The sequence below is a fragment of the Aplidium turbinatum genome, chromosome 9 (assembly GCF_918807975.1).
Source record: "Aplidium turbinatum chromosome 9, kaAplTurb1.1, whole genome shotgun sequence".
NCBI lineage: Eukaryota > Metazoa > Chordata > Ascidiacea > Aplousobranchia > Polyclinidae > Aplidium > Aplidium turbinatum.
Window position 1 is genome coordinate 21603777 of NC_137480.1, and position 22892 is coordinate 21626668.

General features: G+C 35.2%; 1 protein-coding gene across 2 annotated transcripts; it reads left to right on the forward strand.

The window, feature by feature from the left end:
• Nucleotides 1-1214: 1214 nt before the first annotated feature.
• LOC145777753 (bile salt export pump-like) lies at nucleotides 1215-22109 on the forward strand. Of its 2 annotated transcripts, XM_082589198.1 has the most exons (32): nucleotides 1215-1350; nucleotides 1970-2051; nucleotides 2719-2769; nucleotides 3113-3197; nucleotides 3674-3767; nucleotides 4516-4660; nucleotides 5120-5207; nucleotides 5749-5882; nucleotides 6632-6803; nucleotides 7489-7613; nucleotides 9362-9539; nucleotides 9922-10035; nucleotides 10553-10663; nucleotides 10767-10892; nucleotides 11441-11644; nucleotides 12037-12207; nucleotides 12942-13103; nucleotides 13470-13542; nucleotides 13908-13980; nucleotides 14564-14729; nucleotides 15837-16028; nucleotides 16315-16416; nucleotides 16777-16938; nucleotides 17062-17265; nucleotides 17595-17695; nucleotides 17999-18139; nucleotides 18553-18709; nucleotides 18909-19106; nucleotides 19617-19823; nucleotides 20273-20408; nucleotides 20889-21008; nucleotides 21197-22109. In XM_082589198.1, exons 1-32 carry the CDS (start codon nucleotides 1245-1247, stop codon nucleotides 21286-21288), a joined length of 4272 nt encoding a protein of 1423 aa, XP_082445324.1. In that variant the 5' UTR covers nucleotides 1215-1244; the 3' UTR covers nucleotides 21289-22109. The 2 variants fall into 2 exon arrangements, with proteins under 2 accessions (XP_082445324.1, XP_082445325.1); XM_082589199.1 differs by lacking the exon at nucleotides 2719-2769.
• The last annotated feature ends 783 nt before the right edge of the window (nucleotides 22110-22892 follow it).

Genomic DNA, 22892 nt, shown 5'->3' on the forward strand with positions numbered 1-22892 from the left:
ACTTTTATAGGTTTGTGGGCTTTGAATTGCCGGAAATTGCCAAGGACTGTATTAAAGCTGAGATTGCTGTCATGTGTGAATGCAGACCATATAACCACACAGAGAGTGATAGAGAAATGCTGAGATAGTTAAGATTAAAGGAATTTTAGGTTCCAGCACTAATACAACGTCATTGAATGAAGTGTATGTAAAGTTTGATAGACTACGTTTTAACTCACGCTTTGCGCTTATTGCAGTGCTAGTTAAAGGCTCTTCTTGAAATGTTTGTAATAAATAACACTAAGATTCTGACTGACTTATCCTTCAAGCGTAGTGCACATTTTTGAAGATATTTTAGCCTGAAATAACACGCTTGGGCATTATGCATAGCTGGTTTCACTACATGGCAGTTTATACGTAAATACCATCTCACAATTTGGATACAAGGACAATGATTTACAAATTAAACGCATTTACAGCAGAAAAGAAGCATTTGTATCCATCACAAAGGATTAGATGTCAGTACAAAGATAAAAGAGTATGTGTGACTGTGTAGAAACACGCATATAATGAATGGATAGTTCATGTAGCCTATCTCACAGGAATATGAGTCGTTCTATTTCATTACAACGTAGTCAGTAACAAATCAATTCATTGTTGTACAAACATCCCTAAAAATTAGCACGTTGACAAAAGAGCTCCTAAGTACTTGAAATAGTAAAATATACCTTATTGCCTGTAAGTGGCGGTGATTTCGCGGTTTTCACTTTTCATCATTATTATTTCTATTTGTTTAATGAGATGCATGACTCAAAGCTAGCAATTATAGCAAACCCAAACAATAGATCACGTAACAAAAGAAAGCCTGCGGTTAGGGTGGCGAACAATTAGATTATTTAGGTATGGTGAGGAGAAGAATTCTTCTAGTCCTAAGAGATGTGCTATTTATGCAAACGCATTATTCTATACGCTGATGCAGGCTAGCTAACTGCTCTAGACTGCTGCTGAGCTGCGTCGGAGTCTGCCTCGCTTTCTGACCTAGTCTTGTTCTGAAACGATCCCTGTTCCATATCTAGAAAGCTAAAACCTCAATTGCAAAGGTAACAGGGATCAGTAGTCAGTAGATGTAACAGAAAATATATTTCGCACTATGTTAGTGCATCGTCAGTTCTGATAAATGTTTGTTTCTGGTAAGCTGATGCAGGCTAATATATTTTTTATTCTTATTTAGGTTTGTGTTTTGTTTTACTAAATTACTAATAAATATGAAGTATCGGTTAAATAGCGAACTAGAAGGAACCGATTTTCGAGATGGAGACGGTTCAGAAGACAAAAAATCTTACACAAATGAAGGTTACGTAGAAGAACCAGGTAAAAAGCAGCAATTTTTCTTTTTATTGCCACAATGATGGCAAGTGTAATCTCATGAGGAAAAATACATTAATAACTACAGTATTAAATTTAGAAATAAATATAGTTATTGTTGATAAATCCGGAGTAGAATAGTGTTTTTTAGCAGTATTTTATTTGCTCTCAATATTGACAAATGTGAATGAAGATCAATGGATATTTATGATTGTATAGAAGTTAAAACAAAATGCTGTTGAATCAAAGTATAAACAACAAACTGCGTCAACCGTTGACGACTAAAGAGCTATAATGTCGTGGTAGCCTATACTAAAATTGGATAAATAGTCGAAAGTTGCTAGGCGGAAACTGGTTGTAAAAGTGGTTATTCTCATTCCACACCTCCAATTTCTTTTATAAAACAAAACTTTTTGTTACTTTATTATTTGCATTAAAAGATGAATGGCCGAAAACGTTCGTAGTTTATAGTTTTATGTTAACTCTAATTGTATGATATTAAATGCTGTGTGGTTGCTTGGTTTTATCTGTTCATGGTTAAAGAAAGTCACTTCTCTACCAAAATTGTATTAAAAGATGAGTTTTCACACTCGGCTTGAATACAAATAGTATTTGTTTCTTCCAGATATTTCAAATGGAAAAGCAGTAAAACCATCAACCGGTGAAAACTATGGGTCCACAAAGTTTCGTGGCGAAACAGAAAAAGGGTTAGTTACAGGCAGGAGCGCCGGAAGGGGGGGAGGGGGCGGATGGATTTTTTCATAGTCCTGCCTCCCTCCCCTCAGTCAAAAATCGTTCCGGCGCCCCGAGTTACAGGAAAACATTTTGAAGCTAAATAATAAAAAATTAGCTTTTTGTTATGCAAATCTCAATAGTGTTGCTTAATTTTATATGTCAGGGTAGTGAGAGTGCTCGCGCAGCGCTTGAATCGTCTTCCGTTTGACACCGCTTGAATGCGCGTAACTGTGTTTTGGTAGAATATTGGTAGCAGCCTTTTGATGACCTGCATGTGTATTATGTGTACAGCTGTGTGGGTTGTTATTGCTTCCAGCTGCCTGCTGTGTTGCATCTGCAACTTCATTGTGTTATATATGGCCACAACAGATGTACAATGAAATCATTGTTATGGCATAGCAAAGCAAACACTTTGCCCCTATGTTGTCACAGAACAGTAGACATATTTATTGATGCAATGGCCTATGTACGACATATATTTTGTTAGAGTGTTACTATAGTATTATGGCTTAAACTTGAGATATCAGAAGTCTTTTATTGCATGCGCCATCATTTTTACAATGCTTATACTCAGATGCAACTTTCTGGTTTAAAGTTGTGTCTTGCTTTGTTTGCGTTAACGCATCCTTTGAATTGTAGACAACTTTCGTTGGAAGAAGTAGTTGCCAAGCAACGACGGAGAAAAAAGAGGTTATGAGGCTTTTTTTATTTGGTGTCATCTGCTTTGCTGTCTATACTTTTGTTGCATGCACCACTCGGTATTTTGCTATCATCATCATCATTAAGTTCCTTCCTCTCGTCGAGATTGGAGGAAATGAGGCGCCAAGTTTCTCTGTTGTGAGATTTTTCTACTGCAGTATTGTAATTAAATCCTTTGCTATACAGTTAGTATAAATCTACAGGATAGACTTGAAAACACTGCTTTATTATTTTGTACTGCAATTTTAAATGATGTGCATTAGAAAAGTTTTCTTAGGCTACAGTTATGTAAGCATGTATAGCCTATACTCACAAAATGCTTGTTAATTTCCAGGGCCAAAAACAAACAAACAAAGAAGAAGGACAAGAAAAAGAAGAAGAAAACAGAAAAACCACCTCAGGTTCCATTTTTTAAATTGGTAAGAACCAGACAAAATTTGCCAAACATTTGATAGGACAATAGTCCATTCGAAAGTCATATAAACAAGCTACTGTTCCAACTTCAATCATTATTAAGTCAAGTAATGTAGCGGTGGAGATGAGTGGGAAATAATTTTCTGTGTTCATATCATATTTACACAAAATATTTAGAAGAATAGTTGTTCAGAGCGGATGGTTTCGAATACATATTCTGTTTGTGCAATACTCCACGCGTGCATAGTAATCATGCTTTACAGAAAAACATTATCTCATGATAATAATTAAAGTAGCCTAAAATAATAATCTATTTTGCACTATTTAGGTGTAAAAAATTAAAAGCTATCAAGCAGATGATAACCATGTCAAATTTATACTGCACAGAGCCTGCCCAGAAAGGCCACATTATAACTTTCCCTTGCGCCCCGGTAAACATGGTAAAAGCTATTTATTTAAAAAAATACAAATTATGTTCCAGTTCAGGTATGCGGATTGTTATGATGTGATTTTAATGATCGTTGGAACGCTTGGCGCTATAGTCCATGGGGCAGCTTTCCCATTTATGATGACAAGTAAGTGCGATCGGTTGAGGTTAGAATGTGAAGTGTATCACCAGTGATGTACAAAGTGAGAGCATTGGGCCATGCCTCCTTTCTTCTAATTAAAAGAAAATATATTAGTAGTTGTGATGTGTAATTTAAGTGTTAGTTTTTGTTGAAAAAATGTCAAATTGAATCGAATACCTAATACAAAATCCTGCGTACGCCGCCGTGTATCATGGACAGTGCAACTATTAATATTACGCATGCATTATTGTGCCCATGTTAGGTTGAAGGCCATATATAGCCACTTTTAAAATTGTTTAGCTAAACCTGCAATGCAGTCGAACTAATAACATACAGTAGTGAAATATGAGATATTGCAGGTGGTATTTTGATATGTTGATAAGTTGATATGTTACCCTGTACTTCAATTTATGGCTAGTTTGTAAAAGATCCTCCAAGGTTAATACAGTAGGATCCAAAGTTTATTGACCGATTTGTAAGAATGGAATTTTACTTTTGAATGAATTTATTTTGTTCTTACTATTAATACATTTTCTTGCGTTTGTAAAGCAGCTGCCTCGATGACTGATATAGTCTTTCGCTGCTTGTGGAATCTCGATTGTTGTGGTGCTACTTTATTCGCATTGTTCATACTGTATTTGTACCGTATACTATTCTTGCAACAGACGAAATAAAAGGTTTCTCTCTCTGTAAACAAAATTGACAGAAATAATGTTAAGATACAGGTGTGTCAATTGTTTGTTTCTTTGTGCAGTATTCGGACAAATGATCGACACTTTCATCGACTACACTGTGTGCACCCAACAAACGCTGGGGGGATGCACGCAAGCGGAAATAAACGAAAGCTACGATCGCCTGAACATAAGCATTGATAATTTAACAGAAAGTGAAATGCTTTAGTGAGTATACTGTATGCCATCTATAGAAGCCAAATTGTGCTATAACGTCGATCCGGTGATAATTTTATCTGTTAAAAGAATTATAAGAAAAAATCCGTAATACTGATATTTGATTAAGATACTTTTACCTGATAAAAGGCAAGATACTTTATACTGTTGAATAAATTACTGTTTATTATTATGTTTGATAAATCAATTTTAGTATTTGAGGCTATAAAACAACTTATCGATTATACGAAAATTAATAGGCTACTAAAACAGTAAAACTTCATCTTGTTCGACCCTTGTTGACGTGCGATTTCTCGGCTAACTGTATAATCTTTAGGCGTTGTGCTGAGACCAGCATGCGTCTGCTAGGCATACACTTCAATGCGTTGTTTTACATTTAGATTATGTAAGGAATCATTTAATTGTTTTCTTGTGTGTTGAAAGCACTAACACTTTATTATTGTGTTGCAGTCCTATTGATGTTGAAGCAGAATTGACCAGTTTTTCATATTATTACATTTTCATCGCATGTCTGGTCATTATTTGTGGCTACTTGCAGGTGAGTTACATAAACCTATTACTTAATGAAATCATTAATATTGTTATTTTCAGTTTACCGAACTATTGTATAGTAACAAATTTCTTTTCTATAGATTTTGGGTAGGTAAGTTAAGTCATTACTCAGCATAAATACTGATGTAATAAATTAATGATACATCAAGTTATAATACAAAGAACTAGCATGAAGTGGCTGCTACAAGGCTATAAAAAAACATTATGCGAAAGAAGATCCTTCTTAAGGCTTTATTAAAGTTTATAACTTTCAACATTGTTGGCTGCATTGCCGATTGGTGAGAGCCCTGGAACGACGTTCGAAAGGGCGCTGGTTTGACACCGTTCAAGAAAACGCGGCTTTGTCTTTGGTAAGACACTTAAAGGCATAGCTGAAGGTGGTCACGAAGATTGGCTTCCTTGCCTTTCCGTCCACTTAATTTAAATCTTCAACTGCCCGGTGTAAGCCTGGATACGACAAACACACTGTCAATAAAGTTGAATCCTCGTATGTGTGAAATCGCATGTAAATTATATTTTGTTTTTAGGTTGGAAACTGGGTCTTGGCTTCGACTCGACAAACCAGAAAAATCCGAGAACTTTTCTTCAGGTCAATTATGCGTCAGGAGATTGGTTGGTTTGACATTCACCACATGGGGGAGCTCAATACTCGTATGAGCGAGTAAGTTAAAAAGATGGAAATTTTTTTTAATATTCACTCCACTAGAAGTTGATGTGTTGAGAAATTAGTGAAAAATCATATGGTGTACGGTAGTTGAAATTACGTACCACACTGCTTGCGTTACTGCAACGAGACCTCCTGCTTCTCTGGCACAGGCGTTGAAATTGATTGCATTCACACATGCGCCGTGCAATCAATCAGCGTTCTGTATCAGAAGCGCAGGAGGTCTTGTCGCGGTGATCCTGGTAATGTGGTACATAAAATTGACGTAATATCAACTACACCAGTACACACTTGGATTAAGTGGTAATACAGGTTACTGTTGTGGTAGTGATTGTGGAGGATTTATTACATAGAAACGTATTGTAAAGAATGATGACTGTTGTGATGTTCTAAATTTATTTCGAATGGGTCTACGAATTGTGTTTGGTCGTCCAACTAGGTTCTGCTTTTCAAAATAATATACACAAACAAATATTTGTTTCCACCAAACATGTGTGGTTTCTGAAAATAGAAAACCAGATTACAGAAAGTACAACATAGGCATAGAATAAATGTTAGTACAACATATTTGTTCATTTATTACTGCATAATGTGTTGACTAAATGCATCATGACGTTTTTACAACCTGCCCATCATGCTCAAAATGCAGTAAACGTCCATCACAATCAATGTCTATTTACCTTGTGTGATGCTACGTAACTAATGTAAACTCGGAACCTGATTCCTAACAATCATTTTTTCTGTAGTGATGTGAACAAGATTAGTGAAGCAATTGCTGACAAATTCAGCGTCTTCATCCAGAGAATGACTACGTTTGTCGGTGGATTCGTGATTGGATTCATCACAGGATGGGAGCTTACTCTAGTAATCATGGCAGTCAGTCCATTACTGGGAGTTGGAGCGGCATTAATGTCAAGGGTAAACTTACTGTACACAAGAACTAACATTGAATAACTAGACTCCGATGGCATACGCAGTACACATCATCATAATAGTATTGAAGTCATTAGTGAGTGCAATGTTTCTTGGTAATTCGTTACCGCGTTTAAACTTACTGCATTGACATGAAATAAAACAGGTTTTTGTTTGAACATAAAGTTTATGAGTTTTCCAAATTATATGACGTGGTTTATGACTTTAGTGTGTCATCTGCTTGATTGACAGCAGTTCTCTTCTTACGAACAAGCATTTGCTTGCACTTTTATACAGCAAAAGATAAATAATTTTCATCAAAATTATGAAAGCGATTTCATGACGTGTTTTGATTTTAAAGCTACAATGATATGGTAAAAAGCGATGCAAAAGGGAACTACTGTATGTTTGATAATTGTCATCATCTATTCAAGTTTCATTACCATTTCTATTTCCATTACTGGGGTATGGAAGAAAAAACGTTAAAATGAGAAATTATAGTAATAGGTGGAGGTACTTGCTTTTTCCATGTATGATTCGATTCCTTTTCATCAATTTCTTTTCAAAGAATACTTTTCTGTTAGGATTTTTCTTTCCCCATTTTATGGCAGCTTCCACCCATACCAGCTATCATGAACTTCATATGCATTGCATATAGCCAGGTTTGCAAACTGTTGATTGTCATTTTCAGTTTGTTGCCAATATGACCGGCAAAGAACTTCAAGCATACGCCGGTGCAGGATCAGTCGCTGAAGAGGTCTTGTCGTCGATACGAACTGTTGCCGCCTTTGGAGGGGAAAAGAAAGAAGTGAAAAGGTTCGCTAAGAAGAAGATTTTGTTTGGTTCTTTTATAAATACTTTTTAAACATTAAATAAAAGCTTTTTCTGTTCGACATTTTTGCCATATTTGATGACGATAATTCTTGTTCACAATTTCTTGAAGTACTCAATACGCAACATCAAAACATAAATTTTACTGTAGAAAAAGCCACGGAGACTATACTTTTTTTGGATGTAGAAATCAAGATAAATGGTAATGGATTTGATACTTGGGTCTGGCGTAAACCGACAAACACTAATCTTTTCCTTAATTTCAGCGCTGTTTGTCCGTCTAATTACAAATCTGCTTTGATCAAGTGCCTTATCTCGCGAGCTCGAGACATTTGTTCGAACCATGACTGTTTCAATAATGAAATTAATAAATTACGCTCATACTTTGGTGCTAATCATTATCCGACTTGGTTTTTTAATAAGGTTCTTAGAGGGTTTTTGAATTCGGTTTCCACTACGTCTCCAGTTGAGGAACCTGATTTCAAAAACTTTCTAACAAATCCCGTTTGTTGGCAAGGAATCCAAACGTTTTGCCACAAGTTTGTCCAGATTTATTGCATTGAAGTTTAACGTTAAGATTTTTCCCGTTTATAAAACATTTAAAGCTGGTTATTATTTTCAGTTAAAGTCCAAAACTCCTTTCTGCTTATGTTCTAACGTCGTGTAAACTTATAAGTTCACTTGCTCGCATGATGCGAGATCGTCATACATTGGTATGACCACGCGACATTTGGTGACGAGAGTGGGAGAGCATTTGAATTTGGCTAATTTTAATAAAAACAGTGCAATTAAAGACCATATTAGAAACTGCCAATAGTGCTCAAACAATAAACCGTCATTGCAGTCTTTCAAAATTCTTGGTAAGTTTTTGTCCGAATTCGACACCAAGATTCATGAAGCATTGGTCATCAAATCTTTAAACCCAGGGCTCAACAGGCAATTATTTGCTTGCGGAGCTTCTTACCTTTTAACAGTTTTTTGATTGAATTATCACGTCTTGTTTTGTGCCACTATCTCTTGTGCTTCTGTCTTTCTTGCGTAATATGCCTGAGTCCTTGTCTGAAGAATCAATTAATTTTACCTCTGAAATACTTGACCCGTTGTGCTGTGTAATTATCAGTTATCATTTTGTGTGAGCGAGGCAGTTTCTCAAATGTTTAGATTTGACCATATTTTTGCTGTGATACTACAGTATATGATTCTTTAGCATTTCTTTTATTAATGTATTTTTTCTTATAGGCTTGAAAAGGGCTATATGACTAGCCGAAAACGTTCGCTTTTTTGTTGTTTGTTTTTATAATGTTAAATGTAGTGTTGTTGCTGAGTTATGTCTGTTTATGGTTTAAATAAAATAATTTTGAAAACTGATTGTAGGTTTACCAAGTTGTTGCTTTCTATTTGCGGTATCCAGGCTTACGCCCGCTAAGCCAAGTTGAGGATTTAGTTTCACTGAACCGGAGCGCTATGAAGCCAATCTTAGTGTTCACCTTCAAGCATGTTTTTGAGTGGTTATCAAAAGACACAGCCACATGCTCCTAATTCCTACTACGCTTAAATTACAAATAACTTCTTATGTTAAGTTAGCCTACTTTATGAGCTCGGTTTTAAATAAAAAAAAAACAACCTAAAAACAAAAGAAAATATAAGATTTTCTAATTCTAATCTAATTTTCATTTTTAATTTTCTAATTTTCATTTTCTAATTCTAATTTTTATTTTCTAATTTGTTTATAGATACGATGGTAAACTGGAGGCTGCGGAAAAGCAAGGAATCAAAAAAGGAATGACGCAAGGTTTCTTCTCCGGGTACATGTGGTGTATGATATTTCTCAGTTATGCTCTTTCCTTTTGGTATGGATCGTCACTTGTTTTTGATGAAAGCAAGGATTTCTCTCCAGGAAAGCTCATGACGGCAAGTGATGCTTATAAACAAAAGTTTTTGTTTGTTGAACACATACATCCTGTTGTTGAGATTAAGTTAGTTTGCAACAAGAGTGTTTGTCTCATCGTCGTTACAAATTGTTGGACAAGTAACGTGCTTACCTGGCTGGTGTTTATAAAATGACTGTGCTAAATTAATTTTTATTTGATGCTAACATGATCTTAAGAAGCTGTAGAAATTTTAACATGGATTCTCTCATTCTCAGTAAAATCAGGATTTTCTATTGTCGTAAATATTAGATCAAATGTACTTTTTTATCATAAATCAACAAGAGCTTTTAAATTTAAAATAGATAGACTGAAATAATGCAATAAATACGTGTTCGCATTACAAGAGATTTTTTCTATTTCAGGTCTTCTTTGCGGTTCTAATCGGTGCAATAAATCTTGGACAAGCAGCTCCAAATTTGGAAGCGTTTTCAGTTGGAAAATCAGCGGCTGCCTTGGTTTATCAAATAATAGAAAGAGTGAGACTTTTGTTGCATTTTTTTCATCATTATTATCATCAACATCTATTCGGAAGTTCCCGGACACGACCAATATAGATATTCCCGACAACATCTAATGTTGTTCACGTTTCTGCTCTCGAGTGTCACGTTTTAATTGTAGAGAAATGCTTGTCAACCTTTTGTGTCATGGTTTAGTATCTAAAGAAGAATGTCAGAAAAAGGCTTGTTGACTTCTAATCAATGACTAGTCCACTGTTATTTTAGTCTGCAAATAGCGAGAGGTGGCTGGTCACTGCAGAGATTTTCATTAGTGTAGTAACATTCTGTTTTTGATTTACAACATGATGAAAGAAAAATTTGGTTTGCAGCCTACTTATAATCGAGCTTTATACTTCGGTATTTTGTAATTTGATAAATATGCTTTCATATGCATTCTGTCAGTCTTTGCTAGAGTTCTTTTTATTAAATATCAATGCTTTAGCTTGTATGTTCTTCAAGTTAATTTTTTTTTACTCAGTGTGAATTTATACTTCAGGAATCTAAGATCGATCCTTTTTCCACTTCGGGTCACACTCTTGAAAAAATGGTCGGAGACATTGAACTACATGACTGTGACTTTTCATACCCGAGCAGAGACGACCAATTGGTAAGAACACCACATGTTTCTTCGGTTCTACAAATCTAAATGCAAAGAAAGCGTCGTGGTTCCATCGTGCACGACAACTTATTAAAAAGATACATTTCCCTAGGTCTTGGATAGTATACGTGTGAATTTCAAGGCGGGTGAAACAACTGCTGTTGTCGGACCGAGCGGGATGGGAAAAAGCACAATTTTACAGATGATCCAGAGATTTTACGATCCCGATCGTGGCGTGGTAAAAAGATTTGTTTGTTCAACTTGTGATGAAATAAACACCAGTGCATTACAATATAGTGGCAGCTATGCATATTAAAGCGATGCTTAAAAGAAAGTTTAAGCATAGTCTATGTGATGTAACATTTTTTACAATAGACAGTACAAGTGTACAATGTTTGGTAAAAATCTAATTCCTGGCTTCTCCTTTAAAAAATACTCTACCCGTTGATTCTGCAACAGTATATCTTATCACTTACTTCAGGAGCAATACTTCGTATTGTGATGCCTGCAACAACAAAAACGACTCGATTTGAAATAGCCTACCATTACCAACAAACGCATCTTTTTCTAAATGGTTACAAAATAGATGGCTTACAAAACTCACTTTACATATTTAGTAATCACTTTATTGTACGCACAAAGAAACAAACGTTATTGCATCTCTTAATTGAAATCCATCTATTGTTAATTCAAGAAAAAATAAAAGATTACTGTTTAGGCATGTTATTCTATTTGATAGTTTTGTTGCGTATTTCTTTTTCAATGCTGAATAATTCTACATTGCAGGTGACTTTAGATGGCCACGATTTGCGAACACTTAACACTAGATGGTTACGTCAAATGGTGGGCATTGTCCAGCAAGAACCAAGCCTATTTGACACAACAATTGCTGAAAACATTCGCTTTGGAAGAGAAGGTGTATCCGACGAAGAAGTGATCCAAGCTGCAAAAGCTGCCAATGCTTACAACTTCATAATGGACTTGCCACAAGTAAGTAAAGTTTTAAAATTCGGATGGGTACTTCATTATTTTAACTGTAAAAGCATTATGTTGGTTTATTTCAGCTCGTTATCAAAATATGTTCGATTCATGCACTATTGGCAATCATAAAATTACAGAACTTTAAAACTTCAAACTACATTATATGATGTGTTCACTTATTTATGACATAATTTAAAGCATTCAAAATATTCGTTTTACATTTCAGTAAAAGATATAACACTGTCATTTGGGCAGACAAGTATAGTCAGTTTTTGGCACAACATCTTTTCAAGAAGTGCAATACAGCTGACTACATACAAAAAGAATCTTTCGCACTTTCGAAGATAATGCAATTTTTTGTTCACGTTTTTTTTCTAATCAAATCTATTGTTGCATTTTAGAAATTCCAAACACAAGTCGGCTCCGGTGGTGGTCACATGAGCGGTGGTCAGAAGCAAAGGATCGCGATCGCAAGGGCCCTGGTTCGAAACCCAAGGATTCTGCTTCTTGATCAAGCTTGTTCGGCGTTAGATACTGAAAGCGAAGCTATCGTATTGAAAGAGCTTGACAAAGTAAACAGCTAAACACTGCTACTTTTTCTATGCTGCTAAACGATGTCTACTGTGCATACAGCCTCCATTTTTGAGTGTTTGTATGTATTTTCTAAACAAAACAACGCAATAAATAAAAAAATAGAATTTTATTACTTGGAGGAAATGAAAAAGAACAAGTTTTGGTCAATTTGTAAAAAAAGCATGAATGAAATCACAAATGTATAATTTATAGATTTCTCATAGTTCTGCAAACGTTTCTGAAATATAACTGTAACAATGGCCGATTAAATGCGAGTCTGAACTTTACTGTGATTTGAGTTCTAAATTTCGAAATTGATTTTTGTGATTTTTGCGCTACTTTAAAATAAATGTTTTCAAGTGTAACCAGCAATGAACCAGCAGTGTAGTATGTAAGTGAATACCATCTTTCAACTTGTTATAGGCAAGTTCATTCTATTTAGTTTTACTTAAATTTTGCCTACATTACAAGTTGGCCTATACAGAAACAAGTTGCCAGTATTTCTTTACAATATATCTTTGAATGAAACAACTATTGCATGATTACTTTTAAAGTACATGATCGTTCGTTTGTCTAGTATAAGTGCCAAGGGAATGTGCAACAGAAATAGGTTGTCGTACTGAAATGTTAAGTTATTGCTTTGCACTGGAAACTTTTGCTTTACCTGAGCCTTCGATAGGTGAAAAAATATCAATAAAAGTGATGTTGCTTCATACGTATTTATACGTCGCAGCAACGAAAGGGAAGGACAACTGTTATTGTCGCTCATCGTTTGTCCACTATTCGTAATGCTGACGTCATAATCGGAATCGAACACGGCAAAGCTGTGGAACGCGGAACTCATGAAGAGCTGATGAAAAATAATGGAGTGTATTTTACTTTGGTCACTTTGCAGGTAAAATCAATATTATCGATAATAATTGCTGATCATGCTGCAAATTGCCTTGTTGTCTAATGTCTACACAATCTCATCTTTGGTTTGACTCTTTGTGCCACTTACATACAAACATTTCATAGGACTATGTGCATATTTCTTCACCAGTTGATCAACTTCCTTTTCTAAATCGTGTACAAACTATCCAATCTTTTTTCAGCACACTAATGCACGTTGAACTTGACCATATTACTCCTAATATTTTATAAGGTTTGTTTTTATTTTTAAAAGTTAATTCTTATTTTCTATCACTTGGGTGCACCAGAGTTTGATTTTTATAGACAGTCTACATTTCCAATGTTAGAGTTTTACATTGAATGCTTGCAGACAACAAAGAGAAAGACGGGTAGCAATGATGACGACGATGACGCAAACGATGATGTTGAAGGTCCGGATGATGGTAAGCATGTTTAGATGTTAGAAAATTTGTGGCATACAATGTGCGCAAATATTTTATGAGTAGTTTTAGGCAATTACAGTTTAATTCAAAACTAATGTGCGCTCCTCAGTTTAAAAACAGGAGCATTTGGTAAAGGTATAAGAATTAGTTTTTAATTACCAATTATGTTGTTGCGCTACCAACCACATTTTTAGTACCGTAGTTAAGAAGAGTTAGTTGGCATTTTTGAGTTCTTCAAAGTGATCTTTCAGTAGCAAAAATCAACGTGAAATTTACATGTGTGTACATAGATCATAGATCTATGAACTTTAGTATATACATAGGCTACTAAAAATGTTAAGTTTTCTATGGTATTTACGTTTTAGCTGATATCCTTGAATCGGGACCAGAAGTTGCCTTAGAACATGTGGCGGATATTGGACGACATCATAGCTTCAGGTAATTAATCTCAAATAAAAGCTTATTCCATTTTTTTTAAAGTTAAAATGTTTTTAATGGTGATTGGGGAAATAAATGGTCATGACAACTCAATGTTTTAAATTATCAGCTGTCAGGTTTGGCAACCGAGAAAGTTGTTTACAAGCATTCTCTTCGGTACACATTGGTCTACTTTATTCGTTTATTGCTGGTGTTAACTTCTCGTGATTATGATATCATTTTCTAAATGCCCCAGTTAAGTAAAAGTAATTTTAGCAACATTAAAGTCGGCCTGCAATCCTTTTTATCCAAAAGTTGCGATTTATTCGTTTTTTTTACTTAGGTCTCTATTCTACCTTTCGTCGTTGTTTTGATGGTATTAATGTAAACAGCAAAAATGTACTTTAGGAGTTTTGTCGAGTGTTTTTTCAAATGTATAAAAATGTTTGCAAAGGTTTATATTGTGGTTGTAATTTCGGTATTGAAATCATTAGAATTTAGTCCCACTAATGTCATGATATACACAAGTCATTCATATTTCAATGCATTACTAATTAACATAAAAGCAGCTCTTTTTCAAATGATGATTCACTTCTGTGTTTAGGAGAAGCCTTCGCCATCGTGCCCAGTCACAATTGAGTGGAGCCAACGACATTGCCGGCGGTAACGCAGTTATACAAGGAACACCTATCGGACTGACAACACCCACAACAGTGAAGAGATATAAGACTTCAAAAACTAAAAAGTCTGACGACTCTGATGACAGTGACGTAAGCAGTGGGCAATTTCTTTGAAGTAAAGCTTTGGTAGAGAATACGCTTTATTGTTCCACAGACATACATAACAAAGTAACTTCAATAATCGTCATTGCAAAATACTAGGAAGCTGTGTTCCGAAAGCTAGCGCAAACCGCTAGTAGGCTACCACAACGAACCCGCAGCATCAGACTAAAACAGATTGTTTGTATTTACACTTTTTATTTTTATCACACAAAAAAGATATACAACATATTCAAAAGAAACTTTCAAACTTCTTTGAAGTAAAAACATTATTGATTGATACTTTATTCCAATTTATTCGTTTACTTTGTTGATTGCGTTGAAAAGGCAACTACAATCAATAAATCAACATCAGTTCAATTGATAGTTAAAAATTTCAGTGACAAAGCTAAAAAAATATGAGGGCGAAACAACTGGTGCGCGGAGGTAAACGCCATTCAACATAAATTACAGTGGTATTAAAACATATCTTTGCGGGTACAGGCAGGATACAATTTATGAGGGCGATTGCTCCCCAAAGTCCCCCCCCCATGGCTACATCTTTGAAAATTTTCATACGTCCACACATGGCCACCTAAAGATGCGGCCTGATTTGTCACATTTTGCAGAAATTTTCCGATTTTGCTAACTTTGTGTGAATGTTTAAATAAATTTTTCAAAAAATTATATTTTTACGCTTTCTTTACTGTTTTCCTCAGATGACACAACAGGTTTTAACATCTTTACATGTTGAAAAACATAGAAAAATTAATTTCGAAGATTTTAGTCAGACTGTTAATTTTTCAATAACAGTCTGATTCAGCGTTTTTCAACTTGCTTTTCTCATTTTCTATTGCTTTCCCAAGGCACCAAAAAGCTTTCATACGATCAGGAGACAGCAAAAAGTAAAAAAATCTCAGAAAATGTCAGTCAAACACTAGCAGTAGCTGTAATCAAAATACGCAAAATGCGACAAATCAGGCCGTATCTTCAGGTGGCCATGGTCCACAGTTAAAGAATTGTATATACTGTATAAAAAGCAATGTAAAAGCAACGTGTAACAAAATAGATATCTTTGTAACGTTGGCTACTTTTAACAAAGCTTCCATCCATCTGCAGGATTCCGATTACTCTAGCGATTCTGAGAGGGAAAGCGAAGAAGAGGAAGAAGTTGTTGAACCTGCGCCCCTTAAAAGAATAATGAAGTTGAATTCAACCGAATGGCCGTACATTGTATGGGGAACAATAGGATCTGCTGTGAATGGCGCGATTCAGCCAGTGTTTGCCATTTTGTTCTCTGGTTTGCTTGGGGTAAGATGTGTAAGAATAAACCATCTTATAGGATTTACTACTTAATAATATTATATCTTACATAATAATTTTAAGAATATAGTAAAAATATTTAGTAAAGTAGGTCAAGGACAAAATGGTGTCTTAGTCAACGCCTAGTCCTAGTTAGTCAATCACACTGAAGATGAAAAAAACTTTCGTTTTTGAAATGTTCACTGAACATGAATTTAGTATCTCCATTTCAGGCTCTTTCTTTTTTGATAACTTTTTTTAAGATTAGTATCAAATGTGTTGATCCTTTGTTCAGGTGTTTGCTCTTCCTATCGAACAACAGCAGCAAGGAGTTAACTTTTATGCTCTTCTGTTTGTCGCGATTGCCATTGTGTCCTTTGTCACATATTTCCTGCAGGTAACATGACCTTATGTAACACAGATTATGATTGCACTATCTTTTGTTTAAATCAAGAGCATTTACAGCGAAATATAAGTTGGGTTACTCATACGTGTTTGTAAATGACAAAATTAATTTGAGTTTTGTTCTTTAAATCAATTCAAATGCCTCTCATAAACTCAAACAAGAAAGAGTTTCCCATCCGTGCCTTGATTAAGCAGCGACTCATGTAGGCCTATCATAAAATAAGATACTTTTTCATGCTGCAACAGAGAAATCAATACTTTGCTTTCTGTCACGTTTGTTATTGTATTTGATAATATTTTATACTTTCATGGAGTTGCACATGTAGTACTAAAACAATACAACTGTATTTAGAACTACATGTTCGCAAAATCAGGAGAGATTCTAACCCGACGCCTCCGCAAGATGGGATTTGAATGCATGTTGAGACAGGACATTGGGTGGTATGATGACCACAAGAATAACCCAGGCGCTTTGTCAGCAAGACTGGCAACGGATGCTGCATACGTAAAAGGAGTAAGTTAGCAAATAAATTCGAATGTTGTTTAAATTATAATGCTACGGTACAATAAGTTTTTAAAATTGTTGTTGTATTTTCAACTTGCTATGTCTTCCTAGTTTAATAGTCGGTCTTTGCAGGCAACTGGAGCTCAGATTGGAATCATTGTGTCTGCTATTTCGAGCATCGGCAGCGCTCTGATCATCGCTTTCTATTTTGGTTGGAAACTGGCCTTTGTCGTTGTCGCTTTTCTTCCTTTTATTGTTATGTCTGGTCTAATCCAAGCACGATTGATGACAGGAAGCGCAAGACGTGATAAAGACTCAATGGAGGAAGCAGCAGGGGTTAGCTTGGCAGCGTATATTTTGTTTGATTTGCACCTAAATATTATTTCCAATATTCAAAAACGATTAACATACTTTGCATGAGAATTTAGAAAATATAAATCAAACCGTTTCTTACTTTCAAGCTATTTTGTTTAAGAGAGTTTGCTATGCTCTTCATTCAATATCCCACCGGTTTTTTATAGAATTATTATTGAATATTTCATTTCCGTCCCAAACACGACAATAACGGCTCATAAAACTGTCATTTTTTTAACAAATCACAACCTCTAGGCTTATCGACGTTCATCCGTCAACATGTGAGCGAGATAATCATTCCATCTTTGCAGGTCGTGTCGGAAGCGATAGAATCTATTCGAACTGTTGCGTCATTAAACAAGGAGGACTTTTTTACAAAAAAATACAACGACGTGTTGGTTGGGCCATACAAGTAAGACTGGTTGTTCTGGTGTTTTTTTTTTGTTTTAACCTTTACAAACTATGATTTGATATTGAAGTGTTTCCAAACATAACAAAAAAGACCACTATTATAATGATAAATTCTTAATATGATCAATGTGTGAACTAATCATGACAAAAATTGCTTTAACACTAGTATGACTACACTGAAGAATGCAAATAAATAAAAAAAGATGTTTACGCTACGAAATGTTGGTTATGGTAATCAAATTATATTTTTTTATGAAGTAGAAGTGGTAGGCTATATATGAATATCTGCCTCTTTAACTTGCAGGGAAGGAAAATATAATTCTCAAGTGTACGGAGTGACGTTTGGAATTGCAAACTGCATTATATTTTTTGCGTACGCTGCCTCCTTCCGTTTCGGCGGTTATTTGGTGGCAAATGGCGAAATGGAGTTTCAATACGTTTTTAGGTAAACTATTTGAAACTAAAAGTTTCGTTTATACTATTTTCTAGCGTATGCTGTAACTGTAGGTTGTGTAATTTTCCAATTTAATTTGTTTATAAATTCCAGCCTACGCGATGATATTATTTTTACGTATCTCTAAACAAAAATTAAAGTTTTCTCTTCTACGTATCAGGGAGCCCGTCGGTTAGCCACTGCCTGGTTTCATTGCCAAGACAGACTAGGCTTTCCATAGTGTGGGGTGGTCTGTACAGCTGAAAATGCTTGATTGTATGGGCTACCGTGTGCATTTCACCACACTCACAGACAGCTCTCCCTGCCAAGCTCTAACACAACATGTCTGCACCACAAATGGCGTAATAAACCTTTAATTCTTGATTCTGATCATTTTTATAACAAGATTTCTACTTGATTTCTAGAGTTTTCTCTTCTATTGTATTTGGTGGCACGGCTTTGGGAAGAGCTTCGAACTACGCACCAGACTACGCGAAGGCGCGAACTTCCGCAGCAAGAATATTTAAAATGTTTGACCGTGTGCCCCCGATCGACTCGTACAGTACCGAGGGAGACAAATGGGTGAGAGTCTATAACTATTATTAGCGAAAAAAAAACACAAACGCACCATTGATCAAAAATAATTATTTACTAAAACTTGTCCAATAATGTATATATTTACTTTACAAACTTACTTTGTTCGTTGCGTAGTTTTAATAATGATTTTAAAAATAGAAAATCTAGCTAAACGAATCGTTTCAAATGATGAACAAATTTATAGGATAATTTCAAAGGAGACATTGAGTTCAAGGACTGCAGGTTCACATATCCCACAAGGAAAGACATCACTGTATTACAAGGATTGAACATTACTATTGAAAGAGGAAAAACATTGGCTCTGGTAGGCCAGAGCGGATGCGGAAAAAGCACAAGTGTGCAACTCCTTGAAAGATTTTATGACCCTGATGAAGGCGTTGTGGTGAGATCAATCATACTTTGTTTATAATAATAATAATAATAATGCTTGTTTTTATGTAGCGCTGTATCCATCGCCAAATGCGTTGCTTTTCAGCGCTTTACAAAGCAGTTAGTGTCAATGCAGTCGTATGGAGGCGCAACTGAGTACATCGTTACCCGAATCCATTTCATTGCTCAGTGCCAAGCAGGAATTAGATTCAGTACCATTTTTGAAAAGTCTTTGGTATGACCCGACAGGGTATCGAACTCATGCGTACTGATTCAGAGGCTGGGGCACTAACCACTAAGCCACCGAGCCGAGTTATGTTTTAGCTTATTTATTAAAGCTCCAACAAGACATTATAACCTCAAATTAATTTGCAAATAATATTTTTTCAACTATTTGTCACTTTCAAATAAATCCCAGCGACATATCGGTCGTGTAGCTTTTGTAAAATGAGACTACTGTAGTGTCACAGTCGAGTTATTGTGAGCTAATTTTAGGTTTAGCTCAATTTCTTGTATGTTGCAGTATGTTGATGGCCATAAAACTGCCAACACCAATGTTGGATTTCTTCGAAGCAAAATTGGAATTGTGTCCCAGGAGCCGGTTTTGTTTGGAGGAACAGTTTATGACAACATAGTCTACGGGGACAACAGCAGAACTGTACCCAAGGCAGACGTTGAAAGAGCAGCAAAACTAGCTAACATGCATGAGTTTATATTGGCTCTCAAAGATGTAATTACATTGATTACTACAGATTGTATATTCTTTTCACGTTTAAGCTATAAGATGGAGAGCAGACTATTTACGTTTTTGCATTTCTTCTTGCGATTTTGAATTGCCGTTAAACTCGGGCCATATCGCTGACTTAACGAATGAAAAAAATATGTTGTTAATGTCATGAATGGACCATAGACTATCACAGAGGTAACCGACGTATTTATTTTCTTTCACTCCATAGTTGACTGTGTAGTGTGTAACAATGAACTTATCATCAATTGTGTACTGTAGCTTCAGCTAATTTTAGGCAAGATTTTAGATATTTATCATGTGGTCTGTGTTTCTTCTCAAACAAATTCACCATGTTGAAAAAGGAAGTTTATCTAAAGGCTAAATTTATCTTCGGCTCAGAACCCTTAAACATCATATTGCGATAATATTCTAATTTCTTTATGTGTTTCTAGGGATACGATACATCAGTCGGCGATAAAGGAGACCAACTCTCACGCGGCCAAAAACAAAGAGTAGCAATTGCCAGAGCTCTAGTGAGAAGCCCAAAGATTCTCCTTCTAGATGAAGCCACATCTGCACTTGACACAGGTAACTTGTGGCATTAACAAAGAAAAACTGAAATTTTTGAATGAAATTTTAAAAGAATATAAATGTATGATGATTGTACAAATGTACAGTACTTGCTGCACTGAGGAGGCTGGAAGGCCGAAACAGTGTGCACTCTCTGCAGTAAATGTATGATGACATAAAATATAAAGGAAACATAAATGCACCAGTCTTTTGTTACTATACTATGTTTTAAGATTCTACGAGAGATTCAAGCATCTAAAACAATTGACAATGTTTTTTGTTGCTTGCTCAAGCTCAACTTTATCAAGTCGCTTTGTGGTTCTTAGTTATTAATATTGTAGCCTAGCCTATGCCTCGACTGGATCAACTTTATTGTAAGTCATCATATTAAACCAGACTATGATTGTTTCCCGACTCTTAGCTTTCACAACACCAGCAAGAGACTGTGACAATGCAATTGAACATCAGCATTGTTTATGATTATAATTGATATTTCAGAAAGTGAGAAAATAGTTCAGGATGCGCTCGATCGCGCCAGAGAGGGTCGAACCTGTGTCGTCATCGCCCACAGATTGTCAACAATAAGAAACGCAGATAAGATTGCAGTCATATCACAAGGTAAAGACAAATTATTTTTTTAAAGTTTAACTTTTCCAAACGATACATCATGTTGACCTCAGAAACGCTGTGCTAGAATAAAGTTTTTCTTTGAACAAAAACGATTATTACGTCACGGTTTAGTTTTTGTAGGTAATTTTTTCACAAAATTAATGTAACATTTTTTGACAATTATTTTATATTTTTAGGCCAGGTCATCGAACAAGGAAATCATGATTACCTAATGTCAATAGAAGGGGCGTACTACAAATTGGTTACTACCAATGCCTCATTGAGTTGAAGTATTCGAGTTTATATTACACAGAATAACTTTTTCCACCGTTTTTGAAGCTTTTACGATGAGTGAGGTGGTTGTATTTCATGCCGTACTAAGCCATTTTGTGGTAATTTATTGTCAGATGTTTGCTAAGATGTCGATGTAAATACAATGTCTTTTCAATTGAATTTTCCGTATCGTTCAATCATTATATTATTTATAATTTTTTTATGTTTTTAATTTTTTTAAATTTAATTACAGCAGTATGCAAAAGTGTCGAAATTTTTACTAACATTTTGCTTTTAATTTTCTCAATGATAACGCAAAGCAAAATAAAACTGCATTTTGTTTTTTAATTGCAGTATTGTACTGTATATAAAACATATGTCAACAATTTTTCGGAAATAAGTTGCATAAGTATAACATGCAGATTGCAGAAGTGTTCAATATGACTTTTGGTTTAAATACATTCTGTCAATAACTGTGGACTAAGCTATTGTAAACTATTGGAACCGGCCATCTTCTTTATTTACAGTATTACTTTGTTGAACCAGCCTGACAGTTTTTAAGCAGTCGCAGTATCACAAATACCTTTGTGGAATAAGTATAGCACAGAAACATAAACAAAATTTGAATCCGAAAGTAACTTAAGAACAACTAGCAGCATATTTTCGAATTGACGCTTTGCTGTACAATTTTCCTATGTGTTTGCTATATGCTTCAATTAAACAATCTAGAATTTATTAAAACTACTAAAAAATAATAGCATACCCACTTTCACATTATAACCAGTTATCTCATTTCTATACATTCATTTTTGTTGCAAATAAATCGATCTTGTTACCGACTGGAAAAAATAGTTATTTTGAAAAAAACTGAGTATATAGGCCTAATAAGAGCACATTTCTACTATTGTGCTGTAATTGAAAGCATCATAGTAGTGTTAGTGTAGTTGCAGATTAGGATCATCTTGAAGAGGAAGTATAAGAACCAGTTGCGTAGCTCGACCATTGCTTTGGCGTTCATTTTTTCAGTTTTTAAGAATAAAATCTACGTGTATTTAAAAACCAAACAATAGAGCTGACTTTTAGGCTTTTTCTAGATACAAGTAAACTAAATTTTGGTAAAAAACCTGAACACCCAAAAAATCGTCACGCTACGCCATTGCATAGAAACCACATCGAGGTGTCTATGGTTTGTCACTTGATTCCGAAGATTTGAATCACGTGAATTGAATACCTAGAAAGACAACCTATTTCGTGTGCATTTCAGCGCCATATCATGATATGTCTTAAAGAGTACTCACAATAGTCGATGAGCTATTACACGTAGGAATAATACTCGTATATGCCAGAAAATGCAACTATATTGTAAATAGCTTGTTAAGATCGAATCGTACATCATGTTGCCTTGTTATTTAACTCTAGGATGCACAACCATTTTGGTTCCGCACTTTTCACGACTAGGGTTACCTTGACCCTAATGCATTTTTGATGAAAATGAGCAGCTTTATTAGTCAGTTTCTCTTATATCACAAAACAAAATGATAAAATTAGATTTGCCATGTTGCGTTGGTTAACCAATTGGTTTATTTATTACGTTAAAAAACAACAACAACAGGAAATCAT